General features: G+C 39.9%; 2 protein-coding genes across 3 annotated transcripts; both read left to right on the top strand.

Moving 5' to 3' along the window:
- The first annotated feature begins 4,418 nt into the window (after positions 1–4,418).
- On the top strand, positions 4,419–11,740 carry LOC118781641 (DEP domain-containing protein 7-like). Its single transcript, XM_036534651.1, has 10 exons — positions 4,419–4,503; positions 6,705–7,128; positions 7,820–7,929; positions 8,472–8,664; positions 9,037–9,257; positions 9,631–9,773; positions 10,148–10,273; positions 10,687–10,765; positions 10,989–11,185; positions 11,642–11,740. The coding sequence occupies exons 1-10, from the start codon at positions 4,437–4,439 to the stop codon at positions 11,738–11,740; spliced, it is 1,659 nt and encodes a 552-aa protein (XP_036390544.1). The 5' UTR covers positions 4,419–4,436.
- A 438-nt stretch (positions 11,741–12,178) lies between these two features.
- tcp11l1 (t-complex 11, testis-specific-like 1) lies at positions 12,179–22,562 on the top strand. 2 transcript variants are annotated; one of them, XM_036535049.1, is made up of 10 exons: positions 12,179–12,371; positions 13,238–13,437; positions 13,812–13,944; positions 14,555–14,675; positions 15,783–16,003; positions 16,874–17,010; positions 17,556–17,746; positions 18,450–18,631; positions 20,312–20,484; positions 21,222–22,562. In XM_036535049.1, exons 2-10 carry the CDS (start codon positions 13,275–13,277, stop codon positions 21,458–21,460), a joined length of 1,560 nt encoding a protein of 519 aa, XP_036390942.1. In that variant the 5' UTR covers positions 12,179–12,371; positions 13,238–13,274; the 3' UTR covers positions 21,461–22,562. The 2 variants fall into 2 exon arrangements, with proteins under 2 accessions (XP_036390942.1, XP_036390943.1); XM_036535050.1 differs by having other exon boundaries at positions 13,253–13,437.
- Positions 22,563–24,212: the final 1,650 nt, after the last annotated feature.

Here is a 24,212-nt window from a genome sequence, read left to right on the forward strand (position 1 = left end):
GAGATATCTACATTCTGAGCTTCAAAGACTCATTTTAATTATAACAATGATTGTACACATGGACTTGGTGCAATTCTAATAACGCTTTTTGTGCTATATTTTATTGTAATGAAATGCAATGACCTTAACTATTTTTTTTGAGGGGAAAACCTGTCTTTATACCTTTTCTTTTAAAATGTACATTTTCTCTCACTAATAGGTGTATTTTTCACAGAAGAAAATATTGTGGTCAGATTTGTTCCATGTATCTTTGTAATACAATTTTCATTGTTTCAAGAAAAGAGTCCCTATACATTTATATGTAGATGACATATTGTATGCTATATATCTTGAGATAATCTCTTTTCATTGTTACAAGTTTGCCTAAGTTTTAACCAGAATATGCATACCGTATTTGACTAGGTTTGCTTTTCAAGTGTAGCTGTGTTACACACTGTGGTTATTTTCTGATACGTGAAAATAAATTTTCTACTAAACATGGATATTTATTTTTGTCTTGTTCACAAAGTCTTCTTGTATGGGTGACTTATGAAGAAAAAATATTGATTAAGGGATTCCAGCTTTGGTGCAATGTCAGTAACTCTTGTGGGTACTCACTTGAGCATTGTATGCTGAAAACATGAACTTCGGTCTTTCACCAATATCAGCAATCATGATAACTGATGTAATTTGCTCTACCTTGAGACTGGAGGTTGCAGCAGTTCTGATGTGAAATGATGCAAAGGTGAATGGACTGTTTGCATCATGAATGAAGACATGACAGGCCTGACACTTCTGCCTAATGTGTAGTAAAACAATCCATTTTATTCAATGAGTGAGTGGTCAAGCCTAATGTGTTTATCTTTCAAGGGCTTACATGAATTTTCTTAACGCCACCAGGTTGTCAAGAATGTTTTCAAAACCATGTGGGTAATATTTTCAAAATACTGTAATTCTGATTCAGTGGGCTGTAGCTGCTTTTGACATCCATTCCTTCCTCATTTTTGCCTGACAATTTTCAGGGGTGTTTCATATGACATTTGGCTGAAATACATGAAAATTAAATGTGACAGTTAATATTTAAAGCTGACTAAGGAGGCCCAAGCATGTAACGCATAGCACTTGTGCTGTTTATATGGCCTTTTTCTGACAACTTCCTATTTGACTAAAACCCACAGCCCACATAAATGTCACAGGGACCTTCACATCTCCAGGATGTATTTTGGAACCGTCACACAATGGTACAGAAATTAATACCTTTCGTCCCCTCTTACCAAACAACCAATGGACACTGTCCTGTGTAGCAGCCATGGCTAAACAGAAAAAGCATTTTATAAATCACACCTATTTGATTTAAATTATGTTCCCTGCAATCCTGAACTGTCAGCAGCCTGTTGGATAAAATGTGATTGTACTGCACAATGCACTAAATGTCTTGACCCCTCGTACAAAAGCACTTCTGTCATGTAAAAGTTGTGAATAAATGAAAGCACTGTCTGAAATGGCAATGTCCATGCAAGCTGGGAGACCAGAAATCCAGTCTGTATACCGCTGTGAAAAATGGATGTTTGTTAAACACAAATGTCTGGGCTACAGCTGAACATGCATGAATATTAATATTGCACATAGTTCTGCAAGTGGGCTAGAACTGTGAATCCCTTTGTGAGCCTCACTTGAATGGCAGTCAGGGTCTAATGTGAGAGGAATTTTGTTTACTTGGGATCATGCTGTTCATTATCTACAATGGAATAAGCGAGCTTATTATATCTGATAACTGTTTCCATCCACCAAATGATGGAATATTTTTTATTTTTGTTGAGGAAAAGTTGATCATGGGCAGCTCTCAGTTCATTTGCTTTGCTTTAAATGTGTGTTTCACAGGTGTTTGCCTGTGAGGAAAAAGGAATTGAAAGCAGATTTCTGTAATTATTTCAGCTATGTGGAGTCTGTAAATTAAAATTTAAAAACTCAAAAATGATAATAGATAATCAGAAACCATCATAAAGGAATACGTAAGGTGGATGTTGCCATACTATAGAGCAATCCTGGTAACAATGAAGAAAAAAATGCTTTTGGTTCCTCCTTACTGTGAAGAAATAAGCAAACATAGTCCTGACCTTGCTGAAAGCCACTTTCAGGGTATTTCAGTAAGTTGTCTAGATGGTATTCAGGCTGAGCCCACATAAGAAATTGCAAGTGCTGACTATGCAGACAGCAATGATATAGAAAGCAAATTTACAAAACAACATCACACAAGTTGTTGACTTTATGAAAGGACTTGTAAAACCTGTTCAGGTCACGTGGGTTTCTCTTTGTGAAGACTGAAGTTTCTGTGAAACAGGTGTTATACAGAAAGATCAGTGTACACTAAGAAAAACACATTTGCTTTTGGCTAAGAACACAGATTTGCTTTCAGGTTCACTGACCTATTGTTATTTGCCCATCACACTGAACTGGGGATGTCAGGTGAGTTATACTGTTATGTCCAGGCATCACTGACATTTTTATTTAGTAAATTATTTACAATGATGCCAAGTCACATACTTATAATACAATTCACATTCTTATAATAAAATATCTACTTTATTTCATGACTACATACTTTAAAATTTTACCACCTGCTTTTAGCCAAAGTAGTTTCAGATTTAGTTTTAAATTTTCTATAAGGGCTATGAAGGTTCCCAGATAATATATTACATTTTGAGCAAAGAGGCATCTCAATGTTCCTCTATCTAGAAATTCAATGACAATGCATTTTATAAAAAACAACATGAGAGGGGTCGGGAGTCATTTACGTGGAAGTCAAGGCCACTGCCTCCAGTAAAACTAGTGTTCCACTAGTAGTGGTGCTTTCCTTTCTTCTCAACCATTATGTATGAAAATCTTCCCTCAGGTCAGTTGTTTCTTTAAGCTTCTGTTTGGAGACCTGAGTATGTCACACAAGGCGAGTGACCTTGATGAAGACCCATCTTTAGTGAAACATAACCTGAAATGACTGAGATATCATGCCTTTGCATTATATGATATGAAAGTTTCCAGCATCCCTCTTTTCCATTTTGATTGTGATATCTGTAATATTTGAGTTGTGAGCTAGTTACTTCAACTGGAATCAAGCTTGGTCACACTGGGATAACACTGCAGGTTGACTTGTTGGTCAGAGGGACTACTCTCTTTACAGCACCCCTCTGAACAGTGAGATTTTAGTTTGTTTTTAGAAGGTAAATAAATATTTTGTAAACATCTGTCCCATTGTCCCAATGCTGGTTTGTCTGCTAGGAGTTCACAGGGTACTCAGTGCCTAAATGTAGATGTAATACCATTTATGTCATGAATGTGAGACAGTGCCAACTTGTTAAATTGTTAGTGTCCAGAAGTGATTGTTTCTATTGCCAATTCGTTCAAGCTTCCAACCCTTGTGTGAAATTCATGTATCAGACAAATATAATTACAAAATAATCTAAAACACTGACATATGCCTTTGTTTTATAGCTCCAGCAACAACTATACTGCCATTCCAATTTGCATGTTCAGGTCATGGCATCTGTACAAGTTATGACTTATGGCAAGAGGATGAATCTACTGTTTTCGTAATGAGAAGTGTTAAATACCAATATTCTGTAAAGATGTCCAACCTGAATGATTTCCAGTTTGTCTGCAATCATCCACTTGAGGGAACAGGGATTGAAAACATTTGTGATATTATTCATGTGTTCATAGCCTATTATCGGAAGAGAAGGGCACTGGGACAACTGCACACTGGTTCTGATAATCTGTACTGCAGTTTGTAGATTATAATTGTACTAATTACACTACAATGGTATGTTAAACATACGCATTAACAGTTTGTACATTCTACATTCAAACTCCATACGGACTGATTATAAAACACTTCAAGTGGAATGGGAGGCTGAAAACGTGCTCTGGGAGCCCTCGCGATGGAACATTTGTTTAAAACTGTGCCTAAAACATTTGTTACTTGACAAATTGATGGAAAAACTTAAAACTTCAAAAAAAAAAACCAACGACAATCATTTTCCGTAACTATTACAAAGCCACCCACTTAAGGATAATTTCGTCAAATCAAAAATTCAATATGCCGCAGAGGTTACAACATGCATACGGTCGGTTGGGGTATTTTTTAAAAGAGAATTAAGCAAAGTTTTTGCTAATTAACAAAATGTTAGACTGGTGTGCGTGTGCGTACGAGACAGAGAGAAGGAGAGAGTTTGTGCACGTTACTTCTCACGATTCTCAGCAATCTTTTCAGAAAAGTCAGGGTTTCGATGATTTCTTAATCAAAGGATGGCTCATCACGTTGATTGCTAATAAGACACTGACAGAGATTTACCCAGCAGCACCTGCATAATTTATAGGAGAAGGCGGTTTCGGGGTTGTCTTCCAGACTGCGTCACGCGAGTGGGAAAAGAGTGGTCGGCGAGAGCAAGCGAAGTAGACTAATGGCTACAGTGAAGGAGATGGCGGCGGCTTTGAATCTCTCTGGGACGTTTTTGCACCCACCACCAGGTAAAACTCTTTCAGGCCATAGTTACTTAGGGGTTATTTTATTTGTTTAACATGACTAAATTATGTCCATGTGCGAATGTCATTCTTTTGTTTCAGAGAGACCCTTGTTTTATACAAAACTTTATCTGAAACTTAAGTGTGAAAAAGGCTCGATAAAGGATCGACTTCCTGGCATATCGAATATTGTATCCTTCAACTCGTGTGTACTCTGTCAGAGGCTGGACCAAAACCAGTTTAGAAAATCAGTTGCGATAGACACAGAAAAAAGAAAAATCGAGTATGTTTGTACTTTTTCCGCTCACTAGCTAAATTGTTATCGTACATGCATTCAGTATAGGCCTAATTAAAATCTAATTTTAAAAACGATTAAATTCATTCCGATTTCACGTAAAGTACACAACGGCTTGGGGTAGCACACATTTACAGCAGCCTAGTATTAATATGGCGTTAAAGTGAATGTTGTCGCTTAATTATTTATAAATAAAATGGTGTAATCATTTTTATATTCTCATAATAGCCTATTACATTTGAAGAATGAGTCTGTCTAGAATATAGTCTTTGTGCGTTGCTCACTTAATGCGCTGGATTCTGAATTTCTGACTGGGACGTTAAATCCCGTCAAGAACTATGACACATGTATAAATTCAAACCTACATGCCCTCTTTAATGGTAAATCGATTAAACAAGTCTGTACGTGCACAGGGGGAAGGAGAATGTTCCAAATGTCATAACTTGAGGGATTGTCAGCACGCCGGTCACTAAGCGATTAGTGTTCATCTTGTAGTGCAAATACGCTGCTTGTTGCCCTTGACCAAGCTCATGCCTACACCCCACCCCCACCCCCCTAGCAGATCAATTTCAGGGAATCGCCACCGCGAACGGTCGTTATCGTCTCATATTTTCGTAGCGTTATTGCAAGTATGGGATATTTAACTCATGACCCGAAGCTAACTTAAACCTCCCATAATCTATGCCATTTATCAGGCACCCCAGACGGTTCTTCCATATGGCTGTAGGTTAAGGTCTGTCATGATTCTTAGATTAAGGTCTAGCTTGTCAAGTTTTACCACTCCTTGCAAATCTCCCAGTTTTGCGCGTTAGCAATGATAATGTTCTCTTAAACGACCTTAGCTATTGGCGTGAAACGTTTTGAGGTAAAGGCATTTATGTCGTTTATTAGCGTTGCCCGTCTGCATTTGTAGTGGTATGGTTTAAACCTGGGTCCAATGCAAAGTTATAGTAATACAACCAAACGGCTCACAAACCACTGTAGTGTAGTATCCATGTTATGCAATCCTCTGAGAAGTTGTTTTTCTTGTCTCTTGCAAGATATTTGCAAAGAACCAAAGTGAGAAATGCCAGTGATGATTGGTCAACCTATTAAATTACAGAGATGTTTTGAACAAATAAATTCTTCCTTCAGTCCCTATCCTGTCCAGTATAGACAGTCTATTCATGTAGCAGTAGTCTGGTCAACTACTACATCACTTGCAGCACCCCCTGTCTAGTGGTCATATGTTTTTGTACCAGAGTGTTCCAGGTGTTCCCACATGAAATATAAAGTGAATTAGGAACCTCACCTCAAAGTGGCTGCTTGGTTGCTGCGTTTCTATATTTCAAGAAATGTCATCCCTCATACCATATCTGTTGTGGCTGACACAAGAAAGGTCTTTAATAATGGGACAAACACTGTGAGCTTGAATTTGGGCCATCCATTGATGAAAAGGAATCCTGAAATCCAGGTGGGTCCTTGTAATTATATCTGCATGTGTAGTGTGTCCCAATGAGAGAAAGAGATGATCATCCAGAAGAGAAACATCACAAAAGTCTGTCACAATTTCATTATTGTATCAAACTGCCTGTTAAATGTGATGCAAGTGCTTGTATTAAATGGTTAGGGGATCCTCTAGTATGATCATTTGACTTGTGTGCTGTTGGTTTTGGCACAGGATTTTCTTTACTTTGGAGTCTGATGGGCTACACCTGTGCCGCTTCTACATTTTGATTTCCTGGACAAAGTGTGGAATTGTGGTCCAGAGGTTTTGCTCACTGAACATTCCATTTATGAATATACTCTGGCAAACAGCATGAACTCACTCAGGGAGGGGTGAGGGAGCCATTGGTTGGAGGGAAATCTGATGAATGAAATGCCTGATTCACACTTTCAGACCTTTTTCATTTCACTATATTTTGCTTTTCAGTGGACTGCAGAATGGCCAGCGAGCCATTCCGAGCCACATACATCTGGAGTAGCATCATCAATAACCTTCAGACTAGGGTGGAGGTGAAAAGGAGGCGCCACAACCTCAAGTCCCACAATGACTGCTTCCTGGGCTCTGAGGCCGTGGATGTCATCCTGGAGCACATTGTCCAGCACAAGTTCTTTGGTGAACTTGAGATACCCCGGGCTAAAGTGGTACGGGTGTGTCAGAATCTCATGGATTGCAAGGTTTTTGAGCCTGTGGGGACCAAAGTGTTCCGCAAGGAGAAGAGGGCCACGTTTGAGGACAGCAACGTCAGCCTTTACAGGTTTTTGAATACACAGAACACCTCCACAAACAGTCTTGAAACTGGAAGTGATACCCCTGGTATTCAGAGGACCATTTACAACACACCTTGCAGAAGGTATACCATTTTTAAATTTTTAACAGATTCTATGACTTTTACCTTTGGTCCAGTTTTCTTTGTCAAAAAGCAGTTTAAAAGCAATATGGACACCATGGTCCTCACAATGCTTAGGGGCTCTTTCCATTAGGTTCTTTCATATTCTACTTACTTTGTTAGTTGATTTCTCTTAATCTTAATGCAAATTGCTCTAAACTGCAGAACAGTTTTCAGAAGGACCTTGAAAGGGAGTAATTGTGAGGTCAGTTTTGGCAAACCAATGGTTTTAATATTCTTCTGTCTGTCCTTGAGGCAGTGAGGGCATGCAGTGTATCTGCTCTGATATAAATATGTGGTACTGTGTTGTGGTCCATGTTGACTGAAGACTGTCTGCAGTAGAGGGGGGACTGTCTTTGCTATAAATCTGTGGTGGTCGCAGTCTACCAAAGCAGTGGAGCATCCTTTAGTATCTGAAGGTGCACGTTGGATGACAAGAGATGACTGTACACATCCTATGAGACTGTTGTCTCAAATTTATACTGTCAGTGAGATAAGTGGACTCAAGTTGGATCCATATGGTTTTTTTTCTGTCCCTCTGTATAGATTAGGTTATAATGTTTCATACTAAAGATCTCCAGTTGCTGTTGGAGAAAAAAGCTAATATGTCATGTATGTAATGTGTCAAATATTTTGGCTTTGTTTGAATCACCAGGCGAGATGAGCCAATATATGCAAATTGTACACCTGCCAGAATAGACATGTCGTTGGAGCACCTTTTGGGGGACCTGAACGTAAATCCAACAAATGCATTATCGAAAACAAGTAAGTATCGGTTTAACTGTAAGCAATTGCCATACATAGCTGTGTGACCATGGCAAGTTGGTAAAGCAAGAAACTGTTTGATATGTCTGTTGCAATTGCATGTACAGTTGAGTATTCTGAATTGTGAAGAGCTTGACTTTCCTCCACAGCTTTTTATCACAGGGAACAAAAATGCGAATCCCTGTAGAACAAAAGCAGCTTTTTAACACATGTTCATTTTTTTCAGAATGGGGTGTGTGTGTGTCATAAATCTTGAATGAAATGTTCAGGGTTGTGGGACATTTTTAGCTGCAAAGAACCAGCAGTGAAAAGGGATTAATGAATAGGCAAGTGCACCCCCCTGGTTGAGGAAGTTTCAAGTAATGTTTTTGTGGGTGGTGTGTACAGGGTCAGTGTGGCCCTGGAGCAAGTTTAGACTCATTTCCTGCTTACTCTTCATCTGTAGTGGTTCCTGGTAGTTTAGTATGCACTGTTTATCTTAAGGCAGTGCTTGAAGGTGACCTTGTTGCTATCTGCATTTGGATTATCTCTCTTTTCTGCAGGAGTGGATGAAGTGTGGCGGGAGCAGGCATTGCTACGTCTGCTAAAGCTGATCGACCTCCCTATGCTGGACACGTTGTTGGAGGGCTTGGAGAGCCACCAGCCCCCATTGCACAGCATGGACAGTGACTTTAACCTGCTGTATACTAGAAACTACCTGGACAGGGAGGTTCTCAAGGCATTCAGTGCATCACAGTATGTGTAGTGGATCTGAATTTAAACTTCTGAGTCTCATGACTGTTCTACTACTCACACTCCAACAAGAATTTGCCATCCAAAGTTATACAAGCCTGGTTCAATTTTGTGAATCTGTGAATCTTATTTTTGCTGTGGTAGACAAAATGGTTAAGTCTGAGGCCAGCTGCTTGTGTTTGTATCTCATTGACATGTTGCAGCCAGACACTCCAAGGCCATTATGTAACGTGCTGATGTATTCAACTGTTTTAAAAGGCCTTTACCCTGTGTGTGTTTGTGTTTGGGGGGTGGTGTCCTTGTGGTTTCTGAGCCACATGGCGGTATGTCTGATACTGGAGATCAGTGACTGAGCATGCATGTCTCCATATTCAGGGAAGACAGATGGCTCTCTGCTGCTGTAGACTGCCTGGAGTTCCTACCAGACCAGCTGGTGGTGGAGGTGAGCAGTGGCCTGCCCAGCTGGACCGACGACCCCCAGCAGTGCAAACGGCTGCTATTCAGTGCCCTAACCAAGCACTATAGCCAGCCCAAGTTTCCACCCCTGCTCACCAACCACATGTTTGACATCCACAGTGGCATCACTGAGCTGATAGGTAAATGTACTCCTGTGTTAGGAAGGGGGGGGGGTCTTGTTCTTGGGGTAATGCAGCAAACTGTATTTGAATAAAATGCTATAATTTTACTATATGGACTTGATTTTAAATGATCCAGTCAGCCTTAAAGATGTAGAACTTGCTGATTTCAAAGCAGAATCCAAGTTGTCTTTTAGGCCAGTTATCAAGCTAATTCTTTCAGTCTATTGTGCTGCTTGCATATCAGTGGAGGTGGGGTACTAGGTTCATTTGTGCTTCTCAGTTCAGGTCAAACAGGGTTGTGAAAATGATTGCATATAAACAGTCAGTTATGACTACTCTGAACTCCATTGCTGTAGAGGGGGCTAATGAGGTGGCTGCTTTTGTTTTGCAGTGAATGGGAAGCTGGAGCGTGCCTTGGAGGCGCTGCAGCTATGTCTGAGGCTGCTCCCCCCGCACAACCGGGAGGAACTACGCAGATTGCTCTGCTTCATGGCAGTGGCTGCAAAACCCCAGGAGATTAAACTTCACAAAGAGGTAAGGGAGCAGAAGGCCAAGCCCTGGCACCAGGGCTCAAACCACCCTGCACCCAAGCCCCCCTGCATGTGGCAAAGCAGTGTTTGCACAACTCCTATGCAAACATGCTGCTGCCCTTGATTTATCCTTATGAGTAGCAAGGCTTTCAAATTGTCATGGCTGATAAATTGTGGTGATATTAGTCATTATGTAATGAGTTAAAAATCTTTGAGGAGGAAGTATCACATCTATTGCATTGTAATTGTTTACTTCTGTGTTTACCATTGGAGGTATCAAGAGTATCACTAGTATTGTCAGGACAATTTTGAAACACAATGCTGAAAGATCTAGATCCTTAATCTGTTCTGTCTCTTTTTCTTCCTCTTTTTTTCCAGATTGAGAACAGAATGGCAGTGAAAAGGGCATTTACCAGAGCCATTGTCCACAGCAAGCATCTGGCCAAGGGGAAGGTGGACCTTCTGGTTCTGCTGTTGCTAGACAATCACTCTGAAGTCTTTAAGGTGCTTCTGTTCATTTTAATCCCTGATTAGAAACACTTCAAATGCACTGTGCTGATGACTACTTGGTCACAGAGCAGACATTGTTTACACAGTGTGTTTGCATTGGGAGCATACAGATCTTAATTCAAACAGTGGGCTTGAAATTGAATGGGAATTCATAAAGGGCATTCCTCATATCACCTCTCACGTGGCTGCTCTTATGGTGAAATGTGAACACAATGGGAAACGAGGCTTGTTTTTTCCCCACTCTGCTTCAGTCAGTGTGATTCATTTCCGTTAATGTTCAATTAATTGCGCATATGGCTCATCTGTAAAACGGCACCATTTTAAAGGTCATTTGACTAAATCTGACATTTTGAGTTATGCCTTCATTTTGTCACAGCACTCAAGAAGCTTTTTTTTTTTTTTTTAAGATTCCAGGAGCCTTACATAAGCTGGTCAGTGATAAACTGGTATCCATTTTGCATGGAAAAGACTCAGATCTAATTACAGGTAATACCTGTCAGAATCCATAATGTTGTATGCTTAATGTTGTTTCTAAAAATGTAATTGAGATATTTGCATTGATAGTCCCTATTTGCAAATTGCACATTTGTCCTTTGTGGAAAGTTGTATGAAGTAGTATGACCTGTGTGAACTTAAGGGGGAAGTTTCTCAAAAAAATGAAGTGGTTTTGAGTTGAATAACAACTAGTGTTTTCTATCCTGTCCTCAAGATGCTCCCTACTGTCAGCAGCTCCCAAACAAGAGCTACAAAGAAGTTGTTAAAAACACCACAAAGGAAGAGCTGTTGGTCCTGCTCAGGTCAATCCATGAGAACCCAAAGCTGTCCTCCAAAGAGAAGAAACGTTTACTTGAGCAGTTTTACAAAGGCCATCCTGAAATTTTTGTACAGTATTTTTGGGACCAGAATGTACTCTGATGGATTTCTTAAAGGAAATTAACTAATTTATGTACTAAAAATGATTTATGCTGTTTTTATGTAATGTAAATTTGTCAATGCTTGAATAAAATAAAATACTTTATTCAAAATTATTCAACTTAGATTCATTTAAGGATGTACAGTGTTGATGATAACGCGGCCGTCTATAATCCAAGTGCTCTTTCCACCATGAAGATGACTTTCACTCAAGCTTGACACAAACTAGATGATGTCTTACACTTGAAGTAGTGCTGGGATGGGAAGATTCTATATTTAAAATGACTTTATAACATAAATGACTTTGTCACTGCCACACAAGATGGAAAGTATGCAATTAGATGCAAATCTTGGGTTAACTGTAGTCTGTATCCATGGAAACCATGGAAACAGAGGAAAAATGCATTGAGAATGCTCTTGGTGTGATAACATTCTGTGTTTTGTCCCCAGACAAATCGGCATGTGTTCCGAGTTTATAAAGGTCAGAAGTTTTCGCACATCCTGTTCCAGCCAATTTCCCCAAGAAACAGAGACGCCGTCTGCATGTGAATTTGAAAATGATTGTATGCAGCCTACTGTCTCACGCTCGCAGATTCCATCAGCGTGATAATGTTACGGGAATCTTTTAAGAAAACTGAGAACGAACCTACATGGGTTTGTTTTGTGCCGAATGTCAATGGACGCACAGGGAATGTTTCGCGGTTAACATTACCATTTTGACATTGACTGGCCATTTAAGGATTACCGCTATATCAGTCAGATTCTCAGCAAATGAAGTCCAAGATCGCTCTGCCAGTCTAGTTACTACAAAAGTGTGGGTACAAATGTGACCAGAGAAATGTCTGGAGGTAACAACGTGTTATATTGGTTCATGGTATATGTAGTTCTTTTCATGGTTTCTCTGACCCAAACGGTATATCAATTACAACAAAACTACAAATCTTACGTAGCTCTGCAGAAAACATCACTTCCGTAAATATAGATGGCTGCATGGAGTACATAACGGGCAAACGGGGAGGTGCACCATATTTTCTCAGTGATTTTATGACTTGATTGTAATCTGGGAAAGTCGTCAACAGTTTTTTGTAGGACTTTTTAAACAGTCGTCTCGAGCATTATTTCATATTTAACGTGTTGCTAAACGTTCCTGTTTCGTAGTGCTGCAAACAACCAACGACAGGTAACTAACTAGCAGGACTAGCAAGGTAGCTAAATAAACAGGCAATAATGAATACATGTAACTGGTTGCTTGTTCTATGATAGAAAAGACAGGATTGTTCATAATTCATAAGAACTGGGAATTGGGAAGCAGATGAATAAACCTAAAACTGTTAGCTAGCCTTTTAAGATGCAATGTGATTTGTTTTTATCGGTTGGGATATGCGTAGTTGGATCATATCCGATGAAGTCATCCGCATGTAGATAGCAATTGGTAATTTTATGTTTTTGCAGGTTGTCCCTGTACTTCAGCATATTTGGTCTGAAGGAGACTGACGATGCTTAAAATGTAGTAGGATGCCTGGTAAAATAGTACAAATCTGTGCTATAGCTTCTGCGACGATGGTTAAGGATTAAAGGTGTGTGCTTTAAGCGGATGAAGTCATCATCAAAACGTAGGCTGTAATACTGAAGTCATCTTATTGCGTTTTCTGCTCAAGTGTCTGGAATGTGTAACATAACTGCATAAGACCCTGATTTCTCACCTGAATATCTGCCAGTTCATAATTTGTTAATTCAACAAAGTCACCACTTATACCTTGACTGCAGCTGGGAAATACAGCCTTTGACATCTGAAATAAGAGAAGCCAAGGAGATTCACAGAAATATAAGCCAACGTCTGGGAACTGGGAACATACGCAGTATTGACAATTGTGTGCTATGGCCTTGCACATCATTGGCTGGCTGTAAAAGTAAATTACTCATGGCATTTGTCGCATGGCAAAAGCAATATACCACAAGTTCACAGGAAAGTGATGCTGTAATATTTGAAGTGTTCAATTGGCTGTGGTGTTTTCCGAGTTTGGAAGTGTTGGATGTATTCTGCAGGCCTCGATCTCACAGCAGGGTTCCATTGCTGAGCGGTATGCCTAAGGAGGACTCCGACAAGCCACCATGTGGGGAGAACAAGCAGGGCGACCCCAGTAAGGCGAGGGATGCTGCAGAGAGCCTGGAACCCTCTGAGCAGTCTCTGAAGAAAAGGATTCGACAAAGCACCCCCAGTCCTCACCGGGGCAACACCCCTCACTGTAAGTGGAGCAACCTGAAAGTTGTGTGCAAATTCACTGATCTGTCAGGAAAGTGGAATGACTGGTGATTGGTACAGAGAATGCAAGTAGCCAATCCAGTAATTTTAAGGTGAATATCCATTGTATTCTACTCAGCAAGATGTGATGACCAAAATGTTTAACAAAGGTGCTGATGGATTTCTCATTCAAGCCCAAAGCTAGAGCATGTGTCATGCGGTTATATTTACACCATCTCTAAAAGGAAGCACTTAAGAACCTGACCCTTGCATGCATAAATTTAACCTTATTTTTATTCACGTTCAGTTTTAAGCTTAAAAATTGTGCTGAAGGTTTTGTTTAGAGAGGTCCCACTAACCTCCTTCTGTTTCCTCCAGCAAGTCCACCGAGGTTTGTGTCAGTGGAGGAGCTGATGGAAACGGCCAAGGGCGTGACTAACATGGCCCTGGCACATGAGATTGTAGTGAACGGGGGCTTTCAGGTCAAACCTTCACAGCCATCTGAAGGCAGGTGAGATCATAGACACAGTAGAGCAGTTAGACAGGAGAGTTATTCCACAGAGGAGCAGTTACACAGGGGAATAGTATACAGTTGCACCCTGTGTAGGCAATCCCCTGAGCTCTTCATTATAAGCAGAATTCAGTCACATAACCTGCCTTAAATTGTGTTTTGTGTTAAACATCATTTTATATCAAAAAGTAAGTTTGGACCCTATGTAGTTCATATAGATGCAAAGTGTAGACCATTAGAAGACCATGTGTTTACTACAGTTGGTGAATTCTTTTGTGAATATATGTAAGAGTCAGCAGTAGTTTTTCTCATTCATTGCACATTGCTTTTCATTTTAGTTCAGTTTTTTTAGTTCAAATGAAAATGTATGAAAATGGAAACATTTGAAAAAAAATTACATTGTCATACAATTTCCCTGTATAATTAATGTCACATTTACTTCCATTCTTGTTTATATGTAGTTTTTTATTCCCTTTCTTTTATTTATATTCAGCATAGAATTTACCATGTATTGCTGGCTCTGAAACACATGATAATGAAAAAGAGACAGATATCATTTTTAAAGACATGGTTAAATGCATGAATGCTCATCCTGTTGTGATGCCCCCAGTTTGGAGAAGAGGGTGAAGGAGATTGTGCACAAAGCATTCTGGGACTGTCTGGAAGCACAGCTGAGTGAAGACCCACCCTCATATGACCATGCCATCAAGCTGCTGGGGGAGATCAAGGAGGTGAGGCATTATAGTGGAATTTGGAACAGTGGTATTCAGGCTGTCACTGTGGGTCAAATATAGCACCCCTATGCCTAGAAGCTCAGAGGCCATACTGCCAGTTTAACACAGGCTTCACTGATAAGCATCTTTCTTAGAAAAGATGCTGATGTTGTGCAATCCTATTGCCTGAAAGGAGACAACAAAGGAAATGGAATATGAAGGCATACCTTTTCCCAGTTTTTTAATGTTGCATATTAATTGCACCTTTGAGGGTAACAGGTGAGAAGAATGCTCTCTCTCTCTGCTTACTTTATTTTTGTATGCATCCTCACTTCACCCTCAGATCTTGGATTTTTCCAGCTGAAGCAGGAATGCCGGTGCATTGCAGCGCCTTGATTGTAAATCTGTCAGTCAGCAGTGCGGCACGGTTTGCAGTAACTCAGAGCACTGTAAATTGTAGGGCTCCTTTTCTCCCCCATATGTTAAAAGTGATCTGCAAGCTTTAACAAAGATCAGACTTGTTGGGGGGTGTCAGCTGTGACTTTTGTGTTTGAAAATGAGTGAAGCACAGTACCCATGCCCACTGTCTACTGCTCTTCCAAAGTGCAGGTTTTGGAGGCCTGTTGCGCCACCCTGTGTGAACAAGGTAAATTAGGTTCTGAAATTAAGATGCTTGAATCTAGACCCAGAACTTGAGTGCTATGGGTTCAAGCCCTGATTAAGTCACTGCTGCTGTTGCAAGGCATTTATCCTGAATTTCAGTGTGAAGCCCAGGTGTGTTAAAGAGTTACACAGTATGAATAAAATGTACAAATGAAGATGATTCTGGATAAGGGGGTCAACCAAGCAAATACACTGTAAAGCATAATGGTCTGAAATAAATCCTTTTAGGCTATAGATAGGATCAGTAATTCGTGCCTCATGCGGAAGTGAGAGCTGGCGATTGGACTGCGTTTGAAGCGAGTGACAGTCACAGCAGATAAGATGTGCATGGTGCGCGTTCTGGATAAATATTGATGCATCTGTTACCTCCGTGAAAGCACAGCACACTTCCTCAAGCCTGGCATCAGTAAGGACTTGTAATCCCTCCACTAATGCACCCTACCCCTCCCCTCTGTGCTTCAGACACTGCTGTCTTTCCTGTTGCCGGGACACGGGCGCCTACGGCACCAGATAGAGGAGGCGCTGGACCTGACACTTATCCAGCAGCAGGCTGAAAATGGTGCCCTGGATATCGGCAAGGTGGCCTCATTTGTCATCGACATGATGGGAATGCTGTGTGCCCCCTCCCGAGATGAGGAGATCCAGAAGTTGCGAGACATCACCGCTATTGTTCCCCTCTTCAAGTACGGGACCCTCTAGAGATTAGTCTCATCAGCACTGGTGATGAATGAATAAATGAGTGAAGACTGTACTATACATTTTCATTGTCTCTCTGAATAGTAAAGAGCAGCAAACCAAGACTATAACTAGCACTGAACCACCAGGACAGCCATGTCTTGCCTCTTTTTAGGCTTTGAACTTGTCTTGGATCTTTGAGACCCTGATTGTTTAGTTTCTTAGGTTGACTGAGCTGAGCTGTATTTACCACTCAGATTTATAACCATCTGAGCAAACTGCAGTAACGCAAGGCTACTGCAACCATTTAAAAGTGTGTAACAGTGGCTGAAGAAAGCACATTGGTGTCCTTAATACATTTCTAGAGCCATTGGAGTATGTGACCTTCACTCCCTCTTTCTGTGTTTTGTGGTTATGGAGCATGGTGGCTTAAACAGACTTTGAGATACTGTAGCACTTTATTTGTGATGTTATTTGTGTTTTGCTTATTGTAGCACTTATTCTGTATTTTCTGTATGGCACTAGTTACTGGTGCATTGCATAATACATTGGCACCTTCAAATAGTTCATACTAAAAATAATATATATTTTAGGGAATATATGTTATTAGCTCAATAAATATATTGAAAATATTTTGGTATGTTGCAGGATATTTTTACTTTGCATTAATATATTTTAAATGTATCTGCAGTATGCTCTTGGGCTTAACAACATATTTCTCAGTATATTTTAATATATTTTGTTTTTGGGGGTATTCTGAAGCCTTCTGTATGGACTGCTGTTCTTGAAACCATATTAGTTGTACATTCCCTTGCACATCACTCTGGATAAGAGTGTCTGCCATGTGCATAGATGTTAATGTATTTGGTGTCTTGCAGGGCCATATTCTCTGTGATGGACTTGATGAAGATTGACATGGCCAATTTTGCCGTCAGCAGCATTCGCCCACACTTGATGCAGCAGTCAGTCGAATACGAGAGGAAGAAATTCCAGGAGATCCTTGACAAGCAACCCAGTGAGGCACTGTGTTCTGTTTTTCATGTCTCATTATTGGAAACCGTTTTTGTGTTTGGCATGTGTCCAATATGTACTTTATTAATTCAAGAGGATAATCACATCCTTGTTTTTCAATGGACGCAAGCTTCCTGTACGCATGTTTTCATAGCACAATTGAGTCAGGAGTTTGCAAAATTTAAATGTGCAGTGTATGTCTCAGTGTAAGACCTAATTGTGAATATGTAACTTGCAGGCTTTGAGAATATGCACTTTTGGGCACACCAAAAGGAAGACAGTGACTTCAAGGAATAAGTAGAGAGTGTTGGTTGTACTGATGTATATGATGTATGTGTTACTGCAGGAGAGAGAGAAATTTAAATTCTGTTCTGGGGCCAAATGCATGATCAGACTTTCTGAAAGAGAAATTTTACACATGCAAATCACTCATGGAAATTACATTAGCTTTCAAGCATGGGGCCTTTCAAGGTTAAAGATATGGTCCTGCACAGGGAGGAATGTGGCATCAGCACTGGCTTCTGTAGTAACACATGCACCGCTGTTCAGATGCTTTGGACTTTACTCAGAAGTGGCTTCGGGACACGGCCAGTGCTCTCCTGAATGGTGAGTGGGAAGGTGGAGCCTCAAGTGCTGGAGCTACTGCTCCCATTCCCTCTTCGCTCCACCCCCTTATTGTGCACAACCATGCCTACCTACATCTGCTCAAGTGGGACCATGCCTCCTGCCTTTTCCCTGAGGTGAGCAATCAGCCATCCCAGAATGCGTTTTTTGAGTCATGACCACAGAGGCACTGGACATGTGGTCTAGATTTGTGGACACAATTCTGGTCCTCAATTTGATCTCATCAAGCATAAATTTCAACTAACAGTGGACTCTGAAAAAATAATTTGTTGCTCTGTCTATTGAGATTCCCCCTGAGTGAACATTTACTGTAAAAATATATATGGTCTGTGTTTATTTAACATCAATAAAAATTTGGTATTCATAATTAAAATTTTGGTTCATCCACCTTATCTTCTTATAGTTCATCTGAAATGTCTGGACAGCAGACCTCATGGCAGAGGGTTGACAAGCCCCACTTTCTAATTGTAGCCTTCCCTTTAGCTTTGAAAAAATCCTTTAAAGGTTCAAGTGAGGACATTAGTAATGTATGTGTACGGCAACACAAGGGTGTCGGTTCTCTTAACATGTTAAGGATTCCTTTCTTGTTTTCAGTTCAGCTTTGTCGTAATCATTTTTTATGTGGAATCATATCATGCTGTGTAAGCAGGAAATAGCATAGGACGCTGCCTAGGCATTATTTTATATTTGTCTTTCTTTTTCTCTCCTTTCATCCCTCACTCACCCTCTTCCTTCTCTCCTTTACTTCTTTTCTCCCTCTTTGTCTCCTTCCTTCCCTCGCTCCCTCCCTCCTCCCTGCCTCCCTCTTTCCTGTGTAAGACTGTCCTGATGGACCAGAAGCGGTTCCAAGAGATGCAGTGGGAGCTGGAGGAGCTAACAGTAGTGGCAGCTGTCCTACTGATTGTGTATAATAATGCCGGGGCAGCCATCTCTGGACTCCCAGGCCTTATGGAAAGACTGAAGAGTACGGTTAGAGTTCTGCTGGCAGGGATGCACTCTATGTAAGTGTAAGCACATGTTTGTCAGTTCCACTGCCTCTGACAAATATGCCTGCACACACATTTGAACACTCTCTGACAAAGATACACATGCAAATGCTCTTTAGCAAGCATACATTTTAATGGTATAAAACAAACATACCTACACATGCGTTTAATATATATAATAAACATACCTGCACATGTATGTGAATGTTCTTTAACAAACAGACACCTACACGCTACCTAAAAAACAAAAAGTCCAACATATAAGCTTCCAGCTCTCTCTACCATGTAGTCATACATCACTCTCAAGTAACATAAATGCACAAATATCTGTGAATTCTTTAAAAAAAACATACCCAAACTTCTTTCAAACACCTTTACTTTGGATTTGATCAATACTCATACGTGAACATTTACTGTAAAAATATATATGGTCTGTGTTTATTTAACATCAATAAAAATCATTTTGTTGTGAATTATAAAAAATATTGGCACATATCAAACCATGCTATCTATTTGTAAAGCTTGCTGATAAATATAAGATAGATATAAGATAAATATCAATATGTAAATATATTGAAAATAATCTTTAAAATTATAATAATAATTTTCACCAATCATACATGTACATGAGAACACCCATTTCTCAAGGTGAAACAGCCCAGTGGTAATCTGCTATTGGATCAGGTGGTACAAAAACCAGACACACTCTAACCAGGGACTGACATAAACCTGACAGGGGCCTCTGAAGTGACGTGTGACATTTAGGACAGTGAAATTGTTATCATCAGTATCGGCAATGTGATTAGCATGATCCAGACTGCTCATTATCAAGGGCTATTTATGGTAACAAACATCAAAAACATTTAGCTTTGACTTTTTTGTCACTCGGGAACTTGTCTTCTTGAGTTATTTTTAATTCTTTGTTCTTAGCTTTTAAAATATTATTTTAGTTTATGTAAATCTTAGAAAATGTGTTTCCAGTTGCTAATCATCTCTGTATTCCAGTTGTGCAAGTCATTTGTTCCATATCAACAGATAATATGTATTGGTAATTAAACAGTAGTTGAGTTTTGGTCAGCACAGCAGCTCTGTCAGATTCATTGGACAAATGTCATCTGGTATCTCGGTGAATGTCATCTTGCATTGACACTTCACACTTGGATTTGATTCTCACCAGTGCATACCTAGCATTGCACCGTAGTGGTGACACTGTTAATTGCACTTTCTGCTGTCATGTGGAATTGGCATTGCACTGCAAGAAAACCAGGAAAACTATTGCTCACTTTCTTTAATAGTATCTTTTGATATTTTCAATCTCTGTACTTTCAGTTTACTGAATAAAGGTGACAGATCAAAATATTTTAAGGAAATGATGTGTTTTGTTTTTATTGAAAGACTGATTTCATGCTGTGTATGGTTGTAAAAGTTGAGAGATGACAGTTATATGTGCCCCTGGTATCACATAATGTTAGCATGAAGGAAAAAGGGCTGCTGAATTTTTTTCCTAGACATCCCTCAGTTGTGATTTGTTGACACAAAATGCAGATAAATTGAAGCAGTTCACCAGCTTCTAAATGAGGAACAGTCTGTTGGTGGCTGGCTCTGTAAAGGGATATGTGTTGAGGCGATGAAGAGGAGACAGAGGATGTTGGTGATGTGTAGCTGCTGATGCTCCTGTGCTCTCTCCCTCTCCAGCACCTTCAGTGTAGAGGAGGCCTTTGCCACCATTGCAGAGAGGATGTGTGTGGAGGTGGAGGGAAGCCTGGCTCAGCATGGTTTCTCCCCCTTCTCCCCTGACCAGCAGAATGTCCTGAAGGGACAGATCACAGCCATCAGTCTCCCAGAAAATTCCATCCGCAAGCTTATAGGTAACTTCTGGCACCTACCTTTAAACTGAACTTTGTAGATCAGCAAGGCAGTTACAATATATATATATATATATGTGTGTGTGTGTGTGTGTGTGTGTGTGTGTTTCTGCCCAAATACTTTGTCATTTAAAAAATATTGTCACATTAAAAAATATTTTAGAGTACTATGGTAAGTCAGTCTACCATGATTATTGTGGACATCAGTGCTGCTGGGGATTTGATCATCATATAATTGACCCATATCTCCAATGAAAAAAGTTCAGCTTGGCAGAAAATATGTGGATAAGTGGACAGAAGTGGACAGAAGATATCTGAGGGGAAAAATCCAGTGTCTTTGTTCATTAAAAATTTCAAGATGATTTTTAAAATTTTCAAATCTTCAGGGGGAATTCCACAGAAAATCATGATTGTATGTACTTTTCCTTGAAACTAATGTCTTCAGATGAACCCAGTTGTCCGTAGCCAGCACAGCTTCTACTGTCTCTTCTGCTATCTGGTTGCTGAAGAAGGGAACAGAGCATGAGATGAGCATGAGAATGTCAAGTGCAGGGACGGTTTTGTGCCTGGGGTGATATGAATTCATGTTTTGCTGCAAGAACATCAATGAATGAAGGCCAGAAACCTAGAGACAATATATCACAGTCTGGGTTTTCAGTGGAGTTCCCCTGTGGTGTAGTGTGCTCTGTTTGTAACGCTGTAATCCTGCATTCTAACTAAAGCACAACTCCTTGTCCCAGACTCCCGCATCCAGACATTCCTGCTGGGCTTCCTTGAATCCAGCCAGCAGAGGGGTGCTGTGAACATGCCCGGAGGCCTGGCACCCATTCAGAGAGAGCTGGAGGAGGTAGCCATCAAGTTCAGCCGCCTGGTAAACTACAACAAGCTGGTGTTTGCCCCATACTACCAGAGGATCCTTCAGGACGTGCTGAGAGAAGGGTGCTTCCCTGTGACAGGGACATCCATTGGACAAGGATAGACCCTTACAGAGTTCCCCTCCAAAAGCCTGTCTCCGTATCAAATTTTCCATCAATCAGTAGATTCAGATCCGTTATTACCCCTGTAATGGAAATGAATGTCAAAAAGCAACAACAGAAGCACAGTAGGACACACTGTGTTTCATAGCCCAAATTAGTTTTCAACGCACGTGGCTGAACACCAAGAAAGTTATTCATTGGCAAACGTACAAGCATGATGCTTTTTATGGTGTAGCGTTGGGCGCGGTGGTGACTTTTTCAACTGTTTTGAGCTTATTCACAGTAGAATTTTTTTTTCCCCACGCATGGTGTGTTCAATTTGGAAAGTTGTGTGAACATCACAGTTTGACAGGGAATGTAAAGGAAAGGAACCATTTTAATAGGTGGCCTCAGCCTTTTCATCAAGAAAGCTTAGATCTTTTCATTTGGAGAGCATTGTGTCTGAACACAAAGATCTGTCTTGGCTCACTTTGGTCAGTTGTCCTTTCCTCTCTGTTCAGATCGTTGGTCTACGGTGTGGTCTATGATGCCAAAAAGAGCATCCCTCATTGCATTGTGAACATAAAGGAAGACAGCCCTGAGAAAATTGGGAGACCCAGAAAAGGCCCAGAGATACTTCCAGACACACTCCGTACACTTTTTTAGCTGTGTACAAATATTTTATCTTCAAAATGAAATGAACCAAGGCCAAAGGAATCTTGTATGAGAATGGATTCAGATAAAAATCTAAGTAAATAGAAAGTAGAAATGAATTTACTACAGATTAAGATGGGAACACTAAATTCTGATTTTTGAGATTCTGTTGACTTATGTGGATCATGAATACTGTGTACCAGTGCCAGGGATGTTGACCATTGCCTTACAGGTGGATTTGGTGGGGTTCCAGGTATTAAATGTATTACTGAATCTTATTACCATTTTAGGTTCTTCCAACCGTTTCCTTGTTCATGTTTTTGTCTTGCTACCGCAGTTCAGTGTTTTACTTCTCCGTTATACAGAGGAACTGGAGTGAAAATAATGATTTAAAGAAAATGACGTGCACCATTTAGACCAAGTTAGTGTAAAGATGTATACAAAATACAAGGGGAAGTAGTGAGTTCTCTATGTTACCACAATATAGGATACTTAGAATGTTGTAGAGGTACTATTTGCATAACACCTACTTAACAAGTCATGATCACACGTGTTAATGACCATTAGCTTTGTATAGTCACCTGACACCTGGTAAAATGGCTGCCTCTTTCATTTGTGCAGAGGAAGGAGACTAAAATCTAGTGGTCCTCTCATTTTATATTAGCTGTCATTGTGCATATGTACTTGCTTTGGTCATTTAAGTGAGAAGTCAACTAAGAAGTTGAAGTGAGTTAAGTTTGCATTTTTGTCCTTCTGTGTGACATGTGTGTCTTGGAAAACTGTGATCGTCTTCTACAAACCCACTATTGGGGTATAGGGACTCACCCCAGGAATACTTTGGTTGACTGTTGAACAAACATGGATGTTTACTTAGCCCCACAGGACATGGTTGGCAAATGAAAATTTCCTTTAGTAATTTCTACCCTTAATTTACCAACCTGTACCCACAATTTAGTCATTTCTGTCCTCAATTTACCAGTCCATACCCACTAGTTAATAATTTTTTTCATCAATCCACACCTGTGGTTTACTAATTTGTACCTGCAATTCATCAATCCATACCCACAATTTATTAATTCATACCCTCAAATTAACAGGAATTCTGAGTAAGCCTAGTTGGTTGCACAGTATTTTTAGCTTGCAAGATGTAGGTTTCCAGCAAGTGCTGATCACACACAAAGAATATCTTTGTATTTTAAGCCTACATTAAAATTAAATTGAATTAAATCTTCCTATTTTCAACCAGTCATAAACACATCTCACAGAATGATCAAACTTGGGTTTGGACTAAGTGTATGATTAAGTAAAACACACATAGCGATTCGATACAAGAAAACCCTGTTCTTTGAGCATGCTGCCACACTAAATTGCACTGAGTCTACCTTACACATAAACTGAGAGTGTGAATTGTTTAATCATAGATATGGATTGGTTAAGTGAGGATATGAATTACTAAAGCTAAATTTTCTTTTCTTCAGTCCTTTAAGGCGCTCCATAAAATTTGGTGTTCTATAAACTGTAAAGTATGCTTAAGCCTTTATTACTGTACATTTTTTCAGCTCATTCCAGACATGTGTTCAAAAAAGTTGTCTAAATATAATGTATTCTGGTAGACAAATAGTATGGCATGGCCATTATTTTAAGTAGTAAAAACAGCTACATGATGCTGCAATGGGCCATAGTATTATGAAATATTGACTAACATGCATTGTATGTTGAAGCTCACAATTTGATGGCATTCACTAGGATTATTTCTGTCACAACTTTAGTGAACATCTACTCAAGTTCTGATTTGAGCAGGCTCCTAAAGTGCAATACTCAGTAATATTACCCACTCCAAGAAGATATCACTTAGCCTCATTTTGAAGTGCTCTTGAAGCAGGTTCATTTATGGTGTGCTGAAGGTACTTTTAAATATTTGTTGAATGAGAGTATTTTATTGAGGTGTAGATTATCATAAATCATCACATGAAGATGTGATGTTGAACGGCCATTGTGTGCCACATTTTACTTTTTTCTATGTATTTTGCACATTCACAATACTGGCTGAAGGAGCCAAATGTATTTTCTAGATTGTTCATCTACAGTGTAGGTGAAGGTGTGCTGTTTGATTGTTGACAC

Source organism: Megalops cyprinoides, chromosome 8 (assembly GCF_013368585.1).
Source record: "Megalops cyprinoides isolate fMegCyp1 chromosome 8, fMegCyp1.pri, whole genome shotgun sequence".
Classification (NCBI taxonomy): Eukaryota; Metazoa; Chordata; class Actinopteri; order Elopiformes; family Megalopidae; genus Megalops; species Megalops cyprinoides.